At 42.0% G+C, this 22,849-nt stretch overlaps 1 protein-coding gene across 2 annotated transcripts; it reads right to left on the bottom strand.

Annotated features, from left to right (window-relative positions):
• Window positions 1-984: 984 nt before the first annotated feature.
• Window positions 985-22,643, bottom strand: LOC147331928 (zeta-crystallin-like). 2 transcript variants are annotated; one of them, XM_086290534.1, is made up of 8 exons: window positions 22,432-22,643; window positions 16,350-16,502; window positions 15,956-16,119; window positions 15,441-15,492; window positions 8,950-9,099; window positions 8,765-8,866; window positions 1,562-1,684; window positions 985-1,244 (listed from the first exon to the last, which is right to left on the bottom strand). In XM_086290534.1, the coding sequence occupies exons 1-8, from the start codon at window positions 22,537-22,539 to the stop codon at window positions 1,083-1,085; spliced, it is 1,014 nt and encodes a 337-aa protein (XP_086146660.1). In that variant the 5' UTR covers window positions 22,540-22,643; the 3' UTR covers window positions 985-1,082. The 2 variants fall into 2 exon arrangements, with proteins under 2 accessions (XP_086146660.1, XP_086146661.1); XM_086290535.1 differs by having other exon boundaries at window positions 1,589-1,684; window positions 22,432-22,642.
• Window positions 22,644-22,849: the final 206 nt, after the last annotated feature.

Below are 22,849 nucleotides of genomic sequence, written 5' to 3'. Positions count from 1 at the left end.
ACATCATCTATAACTGACTGAGACAGGACTCTCTTCCAGACACTAAACCAAGGCACAATGTACATTTCAATTCCTTTAATTTTAAATATGTTTATATTGTCTATCCTGTAAAATAGTCAGATATCTATTCATATAAATGTACAGAATTCACCTGCTTGCTGCTACTACTGCACATTCACCCAGTGTATATACTATATATATATATATATATATATATATATATATATATATATATATATATATATATATATATGTATATAATGTTCTTCCTCTATACACCCCCCCCCCCCAATTTTTGCACATGTCGAGGAGCGTGTCAGGCTACATTTCACTGTGTGTTATACTTGTATAACTATGCATGTGACAAATAATAAAGAACCTTGAACCCATATTTTGACACAGTGTGTAGTGTGTTCTTAAAACAATGTGAGGAAACTGAACAAGTGAAGGACAAAAGAAAAGTGGGAGGCTTAAAAAAAAAAAAACTATCTACAGCAGATGAGCAGTCATGTCCTTAAGTAAAAGGGTGAAAGACACCAGAATAGACGTGACACAGGACATGATATATGCATGGAGTCCTTCAGTTTATTCATCTACTGTTTAATGAAGCCTCATCACAAATGCTCTCAGGCGAAGGCTGGCTGTCAAGATGCCCTTCATAAGGAAGGGTAACAAGAAGAAAAGAGTGAGATATGCCAAATTACACAAGAACTAAACCTAAAATCAGTGACAACAGACCTTATGAAGAGATCTGCAAAAACACTCTGATCATTCTGGAAAAAAAAAACTATTAAATTCAGCTTTAGAAATACAAAAGTATATTAACACGAACTAAAGAAATAACTTCACTACAGTAAGGTTTCATCCAATTGGTAAATCGCACCATGATGGTAAAGTAAAAACAAATCCAGCCTAAGGATTTTCTGCATTATTTTCTGTGATCTAGCAAACTGATTTTTGCCATAGAAGCAACAAACAACAACATTAACTGTTCCTGAAAATTTTTATTAAAGTATCACCCATTTAAAAACAGCCTGAACTGTAAAAACTGTAAAGGTGACCTGTGACCCATTACATGGTCGTCACATAGTCAGGACCATCTTCCCAGCAGCCCCGGGAGACTCAATGATATCATGGTGGGCCTGGGCAGCTTTTTCAAGCGGATACTGGGAACCGACGACCGGACGCAACCAACCAGCTTCCATCCCTGCATACAGTAGAGCTCCACACTCCTTCAACTCCTCCTGAGAGGAGCAGGGGGAGAAGAAAGATGTCCAAATCACCAAGTGGGGCACGGAATAAGAATTCTGTACATATTTATCATGTATCATGTATGGAGTCATAGCCAAAGGTTTTGGCAGTAGCATTACCAATGTGCATGATTTTGCTTACTTGGAAAACTAAATAAAATAAAAAATAATAACAATAATAGCACGGAACACTAACCTTAACAAACTAAACATTTTCAAATAATAACAATCAAACCTACTCTGGAAAATAGGCTTAACTGAATTAAAAACAAAATTTTAAAATGAAATTTAAAAAAAATTAGATTACTGACAAATTTTGTGATGCTGTTATTTTGTACCGGTGTTGCAAAGAAAAGGGCCACTCCCACTATGCTGCTCTCTTTAATCATGGTGTCTCTGGGATTGATCTCTATAGATCCTCTGGAGCCAACAACCTAAAGAAAAAGAGCAAAGTAGAGGTATGATTAATGAGTGTTTGTAAACTACTGTATATAACTGTATATCAGAACATTTCTGGTAGATACAGGGAGTGCAGAATTATTAGGCAAATGAGTATTTTGTCCACATCATCCTCTTCATGCATGTTGTCTTACTCCAAGCTGTATAGGCTTGAAAGCCTACTACCAATTAAGCATATTAGGTGATGTGCATCTCTGTAATGAGAAGGGGTGTGGTCTAATGACATCAACACCCTATATCAGGTGTGCATAATTATTAGGCAACGTCCTTTCCTTTGGCAAAATGGGTCAAAAGAAGGACTTGACAGGCTCAGAAAAGTCAAAAATAGTGAGATATCTTGCAGAGGGATGCAGCAGTCTCAAAATTGCAAAGCTTCTGAAGCGTGATCATCGAACAATCAAGCGTTTCATTCAAAATAGTCAACAGGGTCGCAAGAAGCGTGTGGAAAAACCAAGGCGCAAAATAACTGCCCATGAACTGAGAAAAGTCAAGCGTGCAGCCCCCAAGATGCCACTTGCCACCAGTTTGGCCATATTTCAGAGCTGCAACATCACTGGAGTGCCCAAAAGCACAAGGTGTGCAATACTCAGAGACATGGCCAAGGTAAGAAATGTTAACTTGTTATTTTCTGTTTTATCGCGAGAGTACTGTTGCCCGCGAAGTGTTGTTGTTGTGGTCCGTATGAAAAATGGCGGAACGAATAAAGCGCTGTGAATGAGAGTACGACGTCGTGTCTTTTGAGTTAACATTGGTAGCAGAGGATGGTTTCCAATTACAAAGTACTACCAAAGTTTGATGAAGCCAGGCCATACGAATGCTGGAAGAATGAAGTCAATATCTGGAGACGAGTTACGGAGCTGGATAAAAAGAAACAGGCACTCGCGGTGGCGCTGGGGCTCGAGGGAAGAGCCAGAGAAACGGCCATGGAGATACCCGCGGAAGATTTGGACAAAGATGACGGTATGGAAATACTACTTGCAAAACTTGACGCGGTGTTTCAGAGAGAAGAGAAAGACCGCGCTTATGAAGCCTACTCGTGTTTTGACTCCATTGCAAAGAACCACAGTGTGTCCATGGCAGACTACATTAAAGACTTTGAACAGCGTTATAACCGGATGAAAAAGTACAACATGACGCTGCCTGACGCTGTGCTAGCATTTAAGCTTCTAGATACAGCTTGTCTTGATGAGAAAAGTCGACAGCTTGCACTGACAGCGTGCACGGACTTAACGTTTGCGTCTATGAAGTCTGCACTGAAACGGATTTTCGGAGGGAAAGTAACCGGAGTTTTCAGCGGAATTCAACTGAACCAAGATGCAGTTTTCCTTACGGAACAAAAAGGTCCCAAATACAAACGAAACAACGGTACTTCGTCATGGAGTGGACAGCGACAACCACTACAAGGTACCAACCCAGTTGACAAGTTTGGCAAGCGAACAAGATGTGCTATTTGTCAGAGCACTTACCACTGGGCGAAAGACTGTCCTCATCGTAATGGTGACCAAGTAAAGCTAACTGAAGATGGGAAAGTGGAGGAGTGTAACATTACTTTGTACACTAAAGCCTCAATGACAGACTCTGAAATCTTCCTGACTGAGGCACTGGGGTCAGCCATTATTGATACTGCATGTACACGTACAGTTTGTGGTCAGAAGTGGCTAGATAGTTACATAGTACAGTAAAGACAAAGAAAGCTGCAGAGATCGTCAACTCCTTCATTCACACCTGGATAAGCATTCACGGTGCCCCCAGACGGCTCTACACAGACAACGGCGGAGAGTTCAACAACACAGACAATCGGGAAAACTTCAACATTGAGGAAAAAACAACGGCGGGGTATAGTCCCTGGAGCAACGGACTACTGGAGAGACATAACATGACACTTACAGAAATCCTCCTGAAGGTAAAAAAGGAACGAGGATGTGACTGGCACACTGCGCTAGACTGGGCCCTTATGGCCAAAAACAGTATGCTTAATGTACATGGTTATAGTCCACATCAACTTGTGTTTGGCCAAAACCCCAACCTTCCTTCTGTGTTGATGGATAAGCCACCTGCCTTAGAGGGCACAACTGTAAGTGCAAGAGTAGCTGAACATATCTCAGGATTACATGCTTCCAGGAAAGCATTTACTGAGGCAGAGTGTTCAGAAAGGATCAGGAGAGCACTACGCAAACAACTTAGGCCTACAGATGACAAATATGAGGCAGGAGATAAAGTATACTACAAATGAGTCGACTGTACAGAGTGGAAGGGTCGAGGTGTAGTTATTGGGCAGGATGGAACTGTTGTATTTGTAAGACATGGGGGGACTCTTGTAAGAGTACACCAGTCAAGATTGACTAAAGTGGATTCACAGACTGGACATAAACAAATACCACACAGTACTACTGATGATGACAACAAAGACGCAGTTGAAAATGATGACACTGACTCTCTTCTGCCTCCGATCGCAACGTCTCCTCCTGCGGCTTGCTGGGCTACCCGCAACAGCAAGCCGCAGGAGGAGACGTTGCGATCGGAGGCAGAAGAGAGGCAAGCGGGGAGGCCTGTGGGCACGGCTAAAGACTAGTCCGTTTAAACCACCACTCCCGATCATATTCCTCTCCAACGCCCGTTCAATCCGTTACAAACTGGATGAAATACGACTGCAGATCGCCACTCGACGGACTTTTAATAACTGTTCGTGCATGATTTTCACTGAAACCTGGCTGGACAGCGCCATTCCCGATGCGGCTATCGATCTAGCAGGCCGCACCGCCTATCGAGCCGACAGGTCTGCGGACTCGGGTAAGAAGACTGGCGGGGGGCTGTGCATCTATATTAACAACCTTTGGTGCACGAATGTCACGGTAACGGAAAGACTGTGAAGTACAGAGGTAGAACTGTTGGTGTTAAAGTGCCGTCCATTCTATCTCCCTCGGGAATTTTCTGCCGTTTACATCTGCGCTGTTTACATTCCACCAGATGCTAATGCTAAGCTAGCGTTAGCACAATTGAGCAGCAGCATCAATAACAGCCTGGTAGCACACCCGGACAGTGTCTTTATTGCGGCTGGGGATTTTAACCACGCGGACCTGAAATCTGTACTTCACAATTTCCACCGTAATGTGAAGTGTGCTACCAGAGGAGATAGAACGTTGGACCAGGTGTACACCAACATGGCGAATGCGTACAGAGCCCAGGCTTATCCCCACCTGGGTCTGTCAGACCATCTCTCCCTTCTGCTACACCCAATATACACACAAAAGATCAAGAGCACTGGGATTACAACCAAAACCGTGAGAACATGGCCGCAGGATGCTATTCCGATGCTTCAGGACTGTTTCCACTGCACAGACTGGGATGTATTCAAGGTGCAGGACACTGACAATCGTGTCGCATTGGACAGTTACACCTCCACTGTCTTGGACTACATCTGTTTCTGTGTGGACAATGTAACAACTTGGAAACGATTCCGTGTGTTCCCTAATAATCCACCCTGGATGACACACGGAGTTCAACAACTTATTCGAACAAGGAACAACGCTTTCAAATCCGGGGACCAGGAGGCATACAGTGCTGCCAGGGCCAACCTGAGAAGAGGCATCAAGACTGCCAAGCAGCAGCACAGGAGGCGTATCGAGGCCAGGTTTGAGAACAACACAAACCCAAGGCAGGTCTGGGAGGGCATCAGGGCTATCACGGACTACAAAAGAAGAACACCATCACCCTCAGCCGACAGTTCTACTCTGGCTGAGGATCTAAATCTCTTTTATGCCCGTTTTGATAGGGAGAACACCGACCCTGTCCTGTCCCCTCTCCCCTCAACCGACCCTGCTCCGGTCCTGAGCACTCATGAGCTGAGGCGTGTGTTCCGGAGCATTAACACCAGGAAGGTGGCCGGGCCAGATGGAGTGCTGGGCCGGGTGCTAAAAGACTGTGCTGCGGACCTGGCGGATGTCTTCACCTCTATATATAACACCTCGCTGTCCTGTTCACTGGTACCATCCTGTTTCAAAGCAGCAACCATCGTTCCCATCCCAAAACAGTCAAATGTCACATGTCTGAACGATTTCAGACCTGTGGCACTCACCCCCATTCCCGCCAAATGCCTGGAGAGACTGGTCATTAAACACATCAGAGCTGCTTTTCCACCATCCCTGGACTCGCACCAGTTTGCATACAGGGAGAACCGGTCAACCGAGGATGCGATCGCCACAGTGCTGCACACATTACTGAAGCACTTGGAACACAGGAACACCTATGCACGGCTCCTCTTTGTAGACTACAGCTCGGCTTTTAATACCATCCGGCCATACAAACTCTGTCCCAAACTCCACCAACTGGGACTTAACTCCTCTCTGTGCAACTGGATTGTGGACTTCCTCACTAACCGTAGACAGAGTGTCAGAGTGGGTAAGAACACCTCTTCCACCCTTGTGGTCAACACCGGTGCCCCTCAGGGGTGTGTTCTGAGCCCTCTGCTATACACTCTCTTCACCCATGACTGTATTTCCTCCTGCGCGTCCAATCTCATTGTTAAGTTTGCAGATGACACCACAGTGCTCGGACTTATATCCAACAATGATGAGACAAACTATAGGACAGAGGTGCAACAACTAGAGTCATGGTGCCACGACAATAACTTGGTCTTAAACACCAAAAAGACCAAGGAGATCATTGTAGATTTCCGGAAGAGGGGTCATAACAACCATCTTCCTCTCTTCATTGGCAGTGAGGCGGTGGAGAGGGTGAGCAGTTTTAAATTCTTGGGGGTAACTGTGACCGAGGACCTGTCCTGGGGCAACCATATCACCTCAGTTGCACGGAAGGCCCAACAGCGCCTCTACTACCTGAGGAGACTGCGGAGCGCACACATTCCCAGATCTCTGATGTTGAACTTCTACAACTGTGCCATCAGCAGTGTTCTGACGTATGGATTTCTAGTGTGGTTCCCCAGCTGCACCAAGGCCGATCAGCAAGCACTCCAGCGGGTGGTGAAAGAAGCTGGCAGAATTATTGGAACAAGTCTGCCAGAGATCAGTAATATCTTCCCCACTCGCTGTCTGAGGAGGGTGCACAGTATCCTGCGGGACCAACATCACCCTGCGCGCCACCTTTTCCATCTGCTGCCCTCAGGGAGAAGGTACAGGTCTATACAGGCCAGAACATCCAGACTGGCCAACAGCCTGTATCCACAGGCTGTGAGGCTCCTGAACTCTCTGCCCCCCTCTCACGGACAATAACCATATCCAACTTCTTAATAGCAATGAACTGGTCTGCATTGGTGCATCATATCTTTATTCTCTTCCCCCTCCTGCCCCCCCCCCCTCTTTCTTAAATAGATAACTATCATATCTGATATCATATCTCACAGTACAATAATATTGAATGGGTTGCATTGTTGTATTTTGTCATGTTTCTCAGGTCTTTGTCTGAATTTCTACGAACATTATTGCTAAGGATTGTCTTATTGCATTGGAGTCACACTGGGTTAAATATGTACACTTGGGTTTTAAGGGGTATTTATTATTTTCTTCTTTTTTTTGGGTTGTATGGAAGCCCCAAACGCAATTTCATTGTTCTTGACAATGACAATAAATAAATAAATACTAAATACTATTGACAGAGAAACCAACACTACAGAAAACATGTCTGTCACACAAACTGCAAATGAGCCCTCTACACCCACTGATCACGTCTCTGCAAATGTAAAGTTAAGATCAGGACAGCTGATTGCTTTTACCAACAGAGACAACGGTGTTCAACACACAGCCAGAGTGCTAGGCAGAGCGGGAAAAGCAAAAGGGCAATACAAAAACTGGTACAATGTGCAATATCTTGAGCATGATGGTAGTGAAGGTGAAAAGAAAGCTGTAGACATGTCACTTGTTGATGGTCTTTGCACTGAAGCTGAAAACAGAGATGCAGATGTACTCATAACAAAAGATATTTCCTTTGATTCTGCTAAGCAGCAGGAGATTGAGAGCTGGCAAAGTAATGGTGTGTTTGATGAAGTGAAAGACCTGGGTCAAAAATGTGTGTCTACTAGATGGGTCTGTACACTCAAAGAAACTACTAATGGTGTTGTCCCAAAGGCTCGACTTGTGGCACGGGGGTTTGAAGAGGCAAATACTAAAGAACTACAGAAAGACTCTCCAACATGTGCGTCTGAGTCCCTCAGACTGGTGCTAGCTGTGATATGTCAAAACAAGTGGAGAGTAAATTCAATGGACATTAAATCTGCCTTCTTGCAGGGAATGGAACTGTCAAGAGACATCTATCTTCGTCCCCCACCTGAAGCTGGCAAGGACAATGTTCTATGGAAACTGAAAAAGTGTGTTTATGGACTTGCAGATGCTTCACTTTATTGGTACAATAAGGTCAAAGACATTATGCTCAAAACTGGTGGTAAAATATCACAGGTTGATCCTGCAGTGTTCTATTGGCAGAATGAACAATCTGAGGTTACAGGAGTGCTTGCATGTCACGTTGATGATTTCCTTTGGGCTGGTTCAAGTCACTTTGCAACTCATATCATTCCTGTACTGAAATCTACCTTCCTTGTGGGCCGTGAAGAACATGACAGCTTTTCTTATGTTGGTATGGACATTTGTACAGTTAATGATGTAATAGAGGTGCATCAACAACTTTACATTGACAACCTACAACCGGTTCAGTTACAAGCAGCACGGGCTGTACAGCGGGAGGCTTCCTTAAGTGAAACAGAACGTGAGCAACTCAGGTCAAAAATAGGACAGATTTTGCTTTGTCTGTTATTTGCTTCTCACCTCTTGCTTTGTAGTTGATTGTTGCTAGAGGACATTTTAGCCTGGGGAACCCTCTGATGTATTTATCACACCCTGATATGTCAACAACAGCTGACTACTCCCTGTGTGGAGTGAAGTGAGTGTTTCCTTATAGCTGTCCTGTTTTTAATATTGTACTATAATTATTATTAGTCCACCACAGCTGGATTGTTAACAACACATTTCTGAGGAGTAGTAAACTGATAAACCAGTAAAAGATCCCACGACTATACTATAAAAAAAAAAGAAAAACTGTAGTCCTACCATCACTCGCCCTCCATAGGCCAGCATCTGGAGGTCCTTACTGAGGTTGACATTTGACAGCATCTCCACTATCACATCTACACCTCGGCCCTTTGTGGCTTCCTGGAATACATAAACACACAGAGCATTTTTCAGAAGGTCAGAACGAGTTTTTCCTGCCACTTGACTTCTATGTGAGTGAATACCGTGATTTTGTCTGTGTATTCTTCTTGTCTGTGATTAAAGGCCAGGTGAGCTCCATTGTTAAGGACCAACTTCATCCCCTCTGGTGTCCCTGCTGTCCCAAAAACCTGAAGACCCAGAGCACGGGACAACTGACAGGCTGCAATGCCCACCTATAGGATGAAGAAAGTATTTGATTGTAGCTAAATTTCATTTAACACACATTTCTAGTCACTTTTATTTAAAGCTGATGAGCCACGGTAGTACAAGTAATGCAAGAATATACACTGGCTTGCAAAAGTATTCGGCCCCTTGAACTTTTCCACATTTTGTCACATTACAGCCACAAACATGAATCAATTTTATTGGAATTCCACGTGAAAGACCAACACAAAGTGGTGCACACGTGAGAAGTGGAACGAAAATCATACATGATTCCAAACATTTTTTACAAATAAATAACTGCAAAGTGGGGTGTGGGTAATTATTCAGCCCCCTGAGTCAATACTTTGTAGAACCACCTTTTGCTGCGATTCCAGCTGCCAGTCTTTTAGGGTCTGTCTCTACCAGCTTTGCACATCTAGAGACTGAAATCTTTGCTCATTCTTCTTTGCTAAACAGCTCCAGCTCAGTCAGATTAGATGGACAGCGTTTGTGAACAGCAGTTTCAGATCTTGCCACAGATTCTGGATTGGATTTAGATCTGGACTTTGACTGGGCCGTTCTAACACATGGATATGTTTTGTTTTAAACCATTCCATTGTTGCCCTGGCTTTATGTTTAGGGTCGTTGTCCTGCTGGAAGGTGAACCTCCGCCCCGGTCTCAAGTCTTTTGCAGACTCCAAGAGGTTTTCTTGGACAGTGGGGATGGTGTGTTCAGAGTGATGTGCAGTGTTAGTTTTCTGCCACACATAGCGTTTTGCATTTTGGCCAAAAAGTTCCATGTTGGTCTCATCTGACCAGAGCACCTTCTTCCACATGTTTGCTGTGTCCCCCACATGGCTTGTGGCAAACTGCAAACGGGACTTGTTATGGTTTTCTGTTAACAATGGCTTTCTTCTTGCCACTCTTCCATAAAGGCCAACTTTGTGCAGTGCACGACTAATAGTTGTCCTGTGGACAGATTCCCCCACCTGAGCTGTAGATCTCTGCAGCTCGTCCAGAGTCCCCATGGGCCTCTCAGTGCTCTCCTTGTTCGGCCTGTGAGTTTAGGTGGACGGCCTTGTCTTGGTAGGTTTACAGTTGTGCCATACTCCTTCCATTTCTGAATGATCGCTTGAACAGTGCTCCGTGGGATGTTCAAGGCTTGTGAAATCTTTTTGTAGCCTAAGCCTGCTTTAAATTTCTCAATAACTTTATCTCTGACCTGTCTGGTGTCTAAATCCAATCGAGAATCTGTGGCAAGATCTGAAACTGCTGTTCACAAACGCTGTCCATCTAATCTGACTGAGCTGGAGCTGTTTTGCAAAGAAGACTGAGCAAGGATTTCAGTCTCTAGATGTGCAAAGCTGGTAGAGACAAACCCTAAAAGACTGGCAGCTGGAATTGCAGCAAAAGGTGGTTCTACAAAGCATTGACTCAGGGGGCTGAATAATTACCCACACCCCACTTTTCAGTTATTTATTTGTAAAAAATGTTTGGAATCATGTATGATTTTCGTTCCACTTCTCACGTGTTGTGTTGGTCTTTCACGTGGAATTCCAATAAAATTGATTCATGTTTGTGGCTGTAATGTGACAAAATGTGGAAAAGTTCAAGGGGCCGAATACTTTTGCAAGCCACTGTATTTATGTAACAGTAAAAAAGTCAAAAAGCCCCACATTTACAGTATTTATTTACTCCATTTCTGTTTATATTATTTGATTAAAGACAATTTGTTCTAGAAAACTGCATCTCTTTAGTAGAGATGGCACGATACCACTTTTTTATGTCCGATACCGATACCGATATCATAAATTTGGATATCTGCCGATACAGATATGAATCCGATATAGTGTTTTTTAATCAACAAAACTGTTTTTTAAAATATCTTGCTGCATTTTGCAAGTCTGCAAGTTCATACTCACATTTAAAACAACAACTACACTAAAGCTATTCTGTTATACCTGTATACAAAAAAAATATTTCATAGTTCAGCAATACTGATCAATCTAATAAACTTAGACCTACACCATCCTCCCTATTCTGGTATTTTAAAGAGTACTTAGCGTAAATATTAAGCAACCTAACTAATAGGGTTCCAACTCCCAGCAACAACAAACATAAATAAATAAAAAATAAGGAACCACCCCTCACGCGCCACCTCATGATGCTTAATCGACGTAATCAACCTTAATTTGATGCAGTGTGAAAAAAAATGCACAGAAATCAATTATTTTTCAAGAAATATTAAATAGATTCAACATCTTTCTTCAACAAAATTGCAGACTGCACAGATGGTACCTTCCCAAAGTAAAAAGTACTATAGCTTACTAGGGTATATATTAGACTTAATAGTTACTATATACAGTAATTGACTTCTATTCATTTTACATCAAATTAAAACTTTGGGTGTCAGATAATTATTTATTAAAAGCTCGACATTTTAAATGAGAATAAGAAAGAAAAGTATGTCTTTGTGCCCCCTTTTCCCTGTTCATGCCCTATCGGCCCCCCTGGCTAAACTTTGCTAGATCCGCCCCTGCACAGTTACCAGCGTCAGCTACGTAGAAAAAGATCCTGGTGTAGAAAGAAATATTAAATAAATTCTAACAACAGCTTATCAAGCTTAAACGTTCTGCTGTTGTTCAGCCGCTGGTTTCCTCTTTCTGGTGCAAAGTGGACCAAAAACAAACGAGAGACAGAAAAGCCGATCAGCTGATCATTTAAGCAGTTTCACGATTGAAGTAGCAGCCGGAGAGCGAGAGGCAGTCGCTTGTTAAGCTTAACGTGGGAATGCTTTACAAACATTCAGAGATGGACTTACACACTTGCTTTACTTCTCTCGGGGATAACTTTGTCGGAGATGAAATGGCAGGTTGCTAGCGAAGCTCCACATGCTATCCAGACCACCGACAGGTCCGGCATGCCACAGCCGCTCTATCACGTGATGCATACTGCTCCGACTGCTAACGTTCTGAGGTGAGTTACGGCGTGTTGCAAGTTTTGCGAGGTGCTTTCGTGATATTTAATGGATCGGATTACATTTTTTATTTTTCTCCGATATCCGATCCAGTAATTTAGGTCAGTATCGGACCGATACCGATACGTAATATCGGATCGGTCCATCTCTACTCTTTAGTTCATAAACTAACACAATCTTGTATTAAAAACAAGTGTAAAAAACTGGGGAAAAAGTTACCCTGGTTAGTTGTTTTCATGTTAGTTATACAGCAGTGACATACACAATCAGGCCAGAAAAGGTCAAACAACATAATTTTACCATAAGAGTAAGTACATTAAATCAAGATACTATATATAAGGTACTGCATTTATGTATTTTACCTTATCCTTAGGTTTTAGATGTCAAGATTATTAGACAGGAGGTTTACTAATATGGTCTTAAATCTTTTACACATCAGATACTGCAGTGGTTTGAATCATATCTATATAATAGACTCCGATTTGTTTATATAAATGGAGAATCCTTTTCCCACAATAAAGTTAATTATGGAGTTCCACAAGGTTCTGTGATAGGACCAGTTCTGTTTAGATTATACAGTGGGATGCAAAAGTTTGAGCAACCTTGTTAATAGTCAATTATTTTGCTATATAAATCGTTGGTTGTTACAATAAAAAATGTGAGTTAAATATATCATATAGGAGACACACACAATGATACTCGAGAAGTGAAACTAAGTTTATTGGATTTACAGAAAGTGTGCAATAATTGTTTAAACACAATCAGGCAGGCGCATAATTTGGGTCACTGTTGTCATTTTATTGATTCCAAAACCTTTAGAACAAATTATTGGAACTCAAATTGGCCTGGTAAGCTCAGTGACCCCTGACCTACATACACAAGTGAATCCAATAATGAGTAAGAGTATTTAAAGGGGTCACTTGTAAGTTTCCCTCCTCTTTTAATTTTCTCTGAAGAGTAGCAACATGGGGGTCTCAAAACAACTCTCAAATGACCCGAAGACAAAGATTGTTCACCATCATGGTTTAGGGGAAGGATACAGAAAGCTGTCTCAGAAATTTAAGCCATCTGTTTCCACAGGTAGGAACATATTGAGAAAATGATAGACCACAGGCTCAGTTCAAGTTAAGGCTCAAAGTGGCAGACCAAGAAAAATCTCGGATGGACAGAAGCGACGAATGGTGAGAACAGTCAGAGTCAACCCACAGACCAGCACCAAAGACCTACAACATCATCTTGCAGCAGATGGAGTCACTGTGCGTCGTTCTACCATTCGGTGCACTTTACACAAGGAGATGCTGTATGCGAGAGTGATGCAGAGGAAGCCTTTTCTCCGCCCACAGCACAAACAGAGACGCTTGAGGTTTGCTAAAGCACATTTGGACAAGCCAGCTTCATTCGGAATAAGGTGCTGTGGACTGATGAAACTAAAGTTGAGTTATTTGGGCATAACAAGAGGCGTTATGCATGGAGGAAAAAGAACACAGCATTCCAAGAAAAACACCTGCTACCTACAGTGAAATATGGTGGTGGTTTCATCATGCCGTGGGGCTGTGTGGCCAGTGCAGGGACTGGGAATCTTGTCAAAGTTGAGGGACACATGGATTCCACTCAGTATCAGCAGATTCTGGAGACCAATGTCCAGGAATCAGTGACAAAGCTGAAACTGTGCCGGGGCTGGATCTTTCAACAAGACAACGACCCGAAACACTGCTCAAAATCCACTAAGGCATTCATGCAGAGGAACAAGTACAACGTTGTGGAATGGCCATCTCAGCCCAGACCTGAATATTATTGAAAATCTGTGGTGTGAGTTAAAGAGCTGTCCATGCTCGGAAGCCATCAAACCTGAATGAACTAGAGATGTTTTGTAAAGAGGAATGGTCCAAAATACCTTCAACCACAATCCAGACTCTCATTGGAACCTACAGGAAGCATTTCGAGGCTGTAATTTCTGCAAAAGGCAGATCTACTAAATATTGATTTCATTTCTTTTTTTGTGGACCCCAAATTAATGCACCTGCCTGATTTTGTTTAAACAATTATTGCACACTTTCTGTAAATCCAATAAACTTCGTTTCACTTCTGAAATATCACTGAGTGTGTCTCCTATATGATATATTTAACTGAAATTTTTTTATCGTAACAACCAACGATTTATACAGGAGAATAATGACTATTAACAAGGTTGCCCAAACTTTTGCATCCTACTGTACATGCTTCCTTCAGGCAGTATGATTTGAAGGTATAGCACACATCTTACAAATATGCTCAATGACACCAGGGTCGAGTAAAATGCCAGAAATGTTCCACATCATGAAAATATTACCAACAGTTTTATTAAATATTTTATCTCAAGAAAAGAAAATCTATCCATAACTATTAGCCCTCTTCAGTGTGTCACTTATAAACAAAAGCCATTTTTTAAAACTCTTTCTTTTTACACCAAGAGATAAAAACAGAAGTCAAGCTCCCTTACATTAGGTGTGAATGATATTTGTAATCAAATTAAATTAAAGAAAAGGGAGCAATATGTGTGTGTAAATGGTAAAAATCTCAAAGTATAACTATCAAATATGGGGTCCCACAGGGATCAGTATCAGGACTACTTTTCTTCCTTCTACACATTTTGCTCATTCCTTTAGTATTTTGTGTGCAATATTGTAATATTTTTCATAATGCATAATGAAGTATTTAGACTCGAGGACAAACTTTGTAATACAGTGGAATCCCGACTTACGAATACCCTGTTAAACGAAAAATTCAAGTTACGAAGGCACTGAACGCCAATATTTCTGCCCGTGTTACGGCAAAATGCCCATTTTACGAAATCCGCTGGCTCTGATTGGCCGAGCCCAGAATGCCCAGAATGCCTTCCGAATCATGTGACAACCCCTTGGCTTTCGTAATTGCGCTTCGCTGTTCCACTTGAACGACGTATTGTTGTTCTAGTTAGCAATTAGTCTATAGTCTATCGTTCAGCATCGCCTCACTCAAAAGGCACGATGGGTGCTTCGACTTACGAAAATCTTCGACTTACGAAAGACCCTCGGGAACAAATGAATTTCGTAAGTCGGGGTTCCACTGTATTCTCCATCATACTCTCCCTTAACCCACTCACACACATAACACTTCAACTTTTGAAGGGAAAGAAAGGCAAAACAAGTTTTAGCGTGACCTACAGATCAGGAAAGCACTGCAAGTGTTCAAAATCTTTTTCGGGCTTTAAAAACAGATTAATACAACAGCTGCTCCTAAAATATGTTTAGATGTATCGGATTGGTGTCACTATACTTTGGCATCCTTGCAGGATATTTTAGGGATCTAGGGCAGCCTAATGATGACTTGTTAGAAATTGGAGCTATATCTCCTAGAGCTGAAGAAGAGTCTCACCCCTCCACTGGCTCCATGGATAAGAACGGTCTCTCCAGCCTTGGCGTGCGCTCTGCACAACACAAAAAACCCACAGAGAAGGTGAAAGTTAACAGTATGGTGCTGCATTACTAATTAACCACCCCCTCTATTAAAAACATTGATCTTTCCTTTGTAACATGATGTATGTTCAGAGTTGGGATATGCATATATCTGGACTTGTCAGTGTGGAAGGAAGAAGATCAAGGTTTTGACCACCAGAGGGCAGTATAAGTACCACGCAGCTGTGTAGACTTGGTCATATGCAGGAAGAGATACATGTATTTCTTGTTGTTATAATATATTTTAGCTGACATTACTTTTTCAGCACTTTCTATTGTTATATAAGCCCACTAAAAGATTTTTACTGGACCTTGTAATTTGAATTAGAAATATTAAATTGAATATTATATTGAATTTCATTGCTTTGCTCTTTAAGATCTGCAGATGGTGGAATCCTGCTACAGCTCACCCTGATTAGAACAGGTGTGTCTTACTTGTGGATCAGAGCTCTGTAGGCGGTGAAGTACGGGATCCCGATGGCTGCTCCCTGTGTGAAGTCTAAAGCATCAGGCAGCTTGTAAACAGAGTCGCCAGCTGCTACAGTGTACTCTGCATAGCCTCCAGTCTCTGTAGCTGTGGTGAACACACGATCCCCTGCCTGGAAAACACACACACATGTTCACACACTGTGCACACCTCCTGTATCTCCTTATTTAAGAGTTCCTTCTCACATTGTCTCTGTGTATTTTCTACAGGATGAACTTGAACTTGGATTTACACAAGTTTTAAGTGATGCTAAGCAGAAGATGGAGGACTGATCCCACATGATTATATAACTGCACTGACATGTAGCTGCTATCACATCCATACAGTCGTCTGTACTCTAACCTTCACTGCAGTCACTCCTTCTCCAACTGATTCCACCACTCCTGCTACATCAGAGCCAGGTGTGTAAGGCAGGGTGGGTTTCCTTGCATACGTCCCAGCTCGGATGTAAGTTTCCACAGGGTTCACTCCACAGGCATGGACACGGATCAACACCTATATGAGAGAGAGAGAGACTTCAGATGGACTATGCCATGTGGGCTGAGAGATTAGGAGATTTTAAACACTATTACTCAAATATTTCATTTAAATCACTTGAACTTGAATAATAATCACAGGTTAAAAACACTGGCTGTTTCGGGGTGGCTGTAGCTCAAGCGGCAGAGCAGGTCATCTACTGATCGGAAGGTTGATGGTTCAATTCCTGGTTTCCCTAGTCTGCATGCCAAATATCCTTGGGCAAGATACTAACCCCAAATTGCATCCGTATGAGTGTATGTGTGAATGTTAGTTAGAAAGCATTCATACAAGCACAAAAAAATGTGCTTGGGTGAATGCACAAGTTGTGTAGAGTGCTCAGAAAAGCGCCATATAAGAACCAATCCATTTTCCATTTAAACAACAAAAGTTTGTCCACCTCGGGCCATTAATTCTAATCTTAGCTACTTCAATCTTTAAAATTTCTAAATGTTTCAATTTGACCGTCATTTCAAGCTTAAGAAACAGCTGCTTGACTACAAAACTTCAACTACTGGATACATTTCTCAGATTTTACCCTTGATTTATTTGCTATTGACTATAACAAAATCAGATTTCTGACTTTAAAACATGTTCACAGCTTTTTTATTTCAAGTAAAAAAATGTAATTGCAATGACACTTGATGCATGTTCTGACGCAAGTGGGGGTTTACCCTTTTGCCACTTTGATAGTACTGTACAGACATTTAAATGGTAAATGGCCTGCATTTGTATAGCGCTTTTCTAGTCCATAGGACCCCAAAGCGCTTTACACTACATTCAGTCATCCACCCATTCACACACACATTCACACACTGGCGATAGCAAGCTACATTGTAGCCACAGCTGCCCTGGGGCGCACTGACAATTTAACACTCATTCAGTGCCAATTTATTCCTGTGTGATTCAGTACATTTCTTTGAGAACTGGATAACCAGTGCAGAAGTCTATCCAGGATCTGTCATCAGAACAAGTGTTACTTGTACTACTGTTTGCTAATAATTAAATTAGATTTGACTTCTACATTCACATGTAGAATTCAATATTAACATCATTCAGAAAAAGGCAAGTATATTTGTTTTGTCAACAGTCAATTTAAAAAATGACTTTATGGGCTTTATTAACTGAAAGGAAGCAGGAGATGAATTTGCACTTGTTTTGTAGCAGTGCTGTCAGGTCATTGTTGGTACACGTTCCTTTTCCACCCTTCCCTAATGGTCATACCTTTCTGTTCTATTATGCTTGCAGCTAGTGCTCTGCGACACTGCAGAATCTGGTATTAATCTGATGCCAAGTATCAGTGCCACTTTACAAATACTTATACTTTTTACTGAAAAAAGGATGTAGTGGAGAGCAGGGTATCATGAGTTTTGAGACAAAGTGTCTCAGTTTTAGTTTTTCATGTGTTTTGAAACTTTGTTTTTGAAGACCTGGAATGTAAATGTAATGGTGTCTAAAACACTTGGGTGAACCTCTGTTATTTAAATGTGCTGTAGGATATAAATTAGGGATGCACCGATACCGATACCAGTATCGGCCTCGATACCACATTTTCTAAAGTACTCGTACTCGTTAAAAGTCCCCCGATACCGAGGACCGATACCACGGTCTGAGACCTGTCTATGTTTGAGCGGCATGTAAGGGGTTAATCACAGGCGCCGAGTGCCTGCCCCCAGGCCCCGAGTGCCCACCCCGGCTGCAGCTCAGAGCGGGGAGAAAGCGAGGCGAGACATATCAGCTGAGTGGAGCTATTTCAAAGTGAATGAAGATGCGAAAACAAAGGTGGACTGCAAATTGTGCTCAGCGAAATTGTCCAGAGGAGGCTCTAAAGGTAGCGCATTTAACACAAGCAATTTAATCAAGCACCTAAAATCCCAACACAACAACGAGTACAAAGAGTTTAACTAAAAAAGTGAGCAGCTACGACGCACTAGCCTCTGATGTCATCCCAGCTGTGACTGTGCTAATGAAACTTCTAAACAGAGAAACAGACGAACAAATGTAAAATTAAATTTTGTTTTTTTATAATTATTTATTCTTTAATATGTTACATACAACATGCTTTTCATTTTAAATAAATGTTCTTAATTCCAAACTAGTCCCTTGTTTATTTTTTGTTAAATTATAGGACTAAAGCTGTTACCTGCAAATTTAAATCATGTTTTTATTAAGTACTCTGTATCGGTGAGTACTGAAATGCAAGTACTCGTACTCGGTATCGGTGCATCCCTAGTATAAATAAAATACACGTGACAGTCAACTAGGGCTGCCACAAACGATTATTTTGATAGTCGACTAGTCACCGATTATTTATGCGATTAGTCGACTAATCAGATCATCATCCACTGGACGTAAAACTACAGCTTATTGCACCAGCAGCATCTGCTCTTATATAACTATCATTAGCTTACAGCTTTAAGCTTTTAAGGTGCTAACTAAAAATAAAGACAAGATGATAGTTTATTCAATTTTAATGAAATTTGCAGATTGTTTCGGTGAAGTTTAATAAACTCCTTGCTATCTAAAATATAACAGGACACCGGAGTATATTCTCCAGCATCTCACACTTCTGATAATCAGCTGTCTGCTTGACGTTTATTCAGCTGTGTAAAAACTATAACTTTAATCTCAGCCAAACCGATTTACTCAGGAACAAATAAAATACAAAAAAAAAAAAAAAGCCAAACAACAACATTTTTAATTTATCTAAGTGACTCATATATATTTAACCTGAGTCGCGAAAGACGGCGGTGGGTTTGAAAACAATTTGCCGGGAGTCCGGTGTTCTCACGGCGCTAGTGACCTAGCCCCCGGCTAGCTATCGAGCTAGTGGGTAACAGACGTCTCCGAAAACGTCGGAGCGCTTTTGAAAATATGTGGTGTCCTGCTAAACTGAGCCGATATTTGAGGTTTACACAGCTACATTCTCGCCTGAAAATATGTTAAACGTTTATTTTGTGACCCAGAAAGAATAATAAGAGTAATATTAAAACTAACTAGCTACCGCCATTGTTGGAAACTAAGCTGGGCCGCGCTATGAATTCTGGGACACAGCTGCTTCTTCTTCTTCGGGGTTTAACGGCAGCTGGCATCCTTGTACATGCTGTGCTGCCATCTTCTGTTTCAGTCCGTTATTACACTCTTAAATCCTGCTATTATTCCTGCGTCTTTTGCGATCTTACAAAGCTTCAAACAACACGTCGACTATTAAATCAGTCGTCGACGATTTTGATAGTCGACGTAATCGTGACTAGTCGACAAATCGTGGCAGCCCTACAGTCAACACAAAAAGGTTCAAACATTTTCATGTCTTTCAAGTTAGGAGGCATATTTTTCATTAATATTTAACACAATTCAGTGGGCTACATACTACAATGTATCAATCAGATACCAATACCAGCGTTGGTATCAATACTATGGATATCTGGCTCGATCCACCATTTCCAGTTGTAGCACGGATATTGTTCACATGTGGTTACTTGGCTATGATTAAAGAGGCAGCTTTACATCTCAATGTTAGTGTAGTATTCTTAATATCTGACTTCCACAAATATTCAGTTCAATTCAATTTTATTTGTGCAGCACCAAATCACAACAACAGTCGTCTCAAGGTGCTTTATATTGTAAGGTAGACCCTACATACATACAGAGAAAAACCCAACAATCATATGACCCCCTATGAGCAAGGTGACAGTGGGAAGGAAAAACTCCCTTTTAACAGGAAAAAACCTCCAACAGAACCAGGCTCAAGGAGGGGCGGGGCCATCTGCTGTGATCGGTTGGGGTGAGAGAAGGAAGACAGGATGAAGACATGCTGTGGAACAGCCAAAGATTAATAACAAGTATGATTCAGTGCAAAGAGGTCTATGAACACAATGGCTGTATCCCAATTCAGGGTCTGAAGCCTTAAAGGCCGCATTTTAAGGCCGATTGCGTCACAGCGACGCGACGAAGGCTGTCCCAATTCAAAGGCTGCTCGAAATGCGGCCCTCAAATGCGTCCTTCATTTTCTTGAATTTTAAGGATGTGGCGGTGTAGACTTCGTGGCCCAACATATCCCAGAATGCATAGCGCAGTGGTGGGTGTGGATAATTTTGCCGAAAAAAAACGGCGGATGAGGGGCGCCCGAAGAGTAAACTTTAAGTAAGTACTGAATATTATGTCACTTATTTATGTGCGAATGTTTAATAATGAAGAACATTAAAACATTACTGTTGGCAACATGTCGGCGAAGTTATGTGACATTAGTGACGTTTGTACTAACTTGGTTTTAAAGCCTTTACTTTAAAATATACACCGTTCAATAGCTGACCTTAATCTTACAGAGAATGATCAAAGCTCATGTAGAAAGAAACAAACAAAAGATTTTCTCCTTCATTTCTGTCAAACAAAGCTGTATGAAACGTTTCCAGCTGTTAGTATCATGGTTGCTAGGCAACCTGGGCAGCGCGACGGAGGCTAGACCGTCCCATTTTACGAGCCTCGCACTTCTGGCCTTAGCGGTCTTTGAGTACGCGGCCCTTGTGGATCGTTAAGGCTGCGTACTTTAAGGCTGCAGACCCTGAATTGGGATACAGCCATAGTGAGTGAGAAAGGTGACTGAAGAAGAAATACTCAGTGCATCATGGGAATCCCCCAGCAGCCTACACCTATTGCAGCATAACTAAGGGAGGATCCAGGGTCACCTGGTCCAGCCCTAACTATATGCTTTAGCAAAAAGGAAAATTTGAAGCCTAATCTTAAAAGTAGAGATAGTGTCTGTCTCCTGAATCCAAACTGGAAGCTGGAAGTCATTAAGATAAGATGGGACCTGATTATTTAAGACCTTGTAATGTGAGGAGCAGGATTGTTAAATTCAATTCTGGATTTAACAGGGAGCCAATGAAAGGAAGCCAACACAGGAGAAATCTGCTCTCTCTTTCTAGTCCCTGTCAGGACTCTTGCTGCAGCATTTTGGATTAAATGAAGGCTTTTCAGGGAGTTTTTAGGACTTCCTGATAATAATGAATGACTACTACTACTTTTAGAGCTATTGCGCAGTGTTACTGGAGGCCAAGGTAATGCCATCCAGAGTAAGAATCTGGTTAGATACCATATTTCTAAGATTTTCAGGGCCGAGTACAATAACCTCAGTTTTATCTGAATTAAGAAGCAGAAAGTTAGCGGCCATCCAGGTCTTTATGTCTTTAAGACATTCCTGCAGTTTAACTAATTGGTGTGTGTTATCTGGCTTCATGAACAGATAAATTTGTGAAGCCAGATAAAACGCAAGTTTGGTGTCTTCTGCTTAGCAGTAGCAGGGCTTTCTTACAAAGCAGCAAACTATTTCTCCAGGCTAAATGATGATCTTCTAAATGTGTGATACACCACTTCCTCTCCAACTTATGAGTTATTTGCTTTAGGCTACGTGTTTGAGAATTATACCAGGGAGTCAAGTACTTCTGATTTGAGGCCTACAGGAGCTACAGTATCCAGAGTCACTCATAGTGAGGTTAAATTATTAACAAGATAATCAACCTCTGTTGGAGTAGCGTTCAGGTAGCGGCTCTGCTGTGTGTTGGTACAGGGCATTGAAGACGGTCAGTGGGTGGATTATATTCTTAAACTTAGTTGCAGCACATTCAGAAAGACGTCCACTGTGATGAAATCTACTCCCCACTGCTCTGTAATCAATTGCTGTAAATTTAAATGTTATCAGGAAATGATCAGACAATAAAGAAGTAATGCAGAAGGCCAAGCACCAAAATCAAACACACCGTAATGCAGGTTTATGATTTCATGAAACTCTATACGCAGATCATAAGCATTAGCAGTGAGTGTGTTTCAAACATCACGCGTGATTTTACTGTGACGTGCAGCTGCTGCTGTGTGCCCTTTGCACGGCGTAGTCCAGCTGCGTGGGTCTCACCTGTGTGCGCCCGGGCTGAGGGACAGTCACGTCAGAGCGCAGTCTGAGGACTGACGGAGCTCCGAACTCACTCACTCTAATGGCTCTCATCAACCTGCTGCCTGACATGCCCGCACATGCGCTCAGATAAATCAACCTTGAAACTCGGACGTCGTACTCTTCAGGACTTCCACACTGCGTCAAATTGCGCTGCTTCTTCTACGTTTTGGGGCATTTGTTGAAGGTTTTCTGTATTGTCGCCCTCTCCTGTGCGGCTGGGGAAGTGCTCCGTCGACTACATCTGCAGTCCAGGCCAACACTGAGCGCACACGGCTTTTACTTTGTAATTCTGTGGGATACTCCAGCACAGCTGCACAAGTATTATGTGTTACATTTAGCAGTACTTTTTTTTTTAAATACCACACAATATTTACACATC

The sequence above is a fragment of the Aulonocara sp. 'chitande type north' Nkhata Bay genome, linkage group LG4 (assembly GCF_057382095.1).
Source record: "Aulonocara sp. 'chitande type north' Nkhata Bay isolate Kocher_YH1m ecotype deep benthic linkage group LG4, A_spYH_male_GT1.1, whole genome shotgun sequence".
Classification (NCBI taxonomy): Eukaryota; Metazoa; Chordata; class Actinopteri; order Cichliformes; family Cichlidae; genus Aulonocara; species Aulonocara sp. 'chitande type north' Nkhata Bay.
This window is presented reverse-complemented; position numbering and strand designations above follow the sequence as displayed.

Bases quoted from the DNA above. Each gene is read 5' to 3' on its own strand.
- LOC147331928 (XM_086290534.1), bottom strand. From the start codon at position 22,539: ATGTCAGGCAGCAGGTTGATGAGAGCCATTAGAGTGAGTGAGTTCGGA. The intron at 16,503-22,431 runs GTGAGACCCACG...TCTCTCATATAG, and splicing joins CTCAGCCCGGGCGCACACAG to GTGTTGATCCGTGTCCATGC. The intron at 8,867-8,949 runs GTATTCACTCAC...TATGTATTCCAG, and splicing joins AATACACAGACAAAATCACG to GAAGCCACAAAGGGCCGAGG.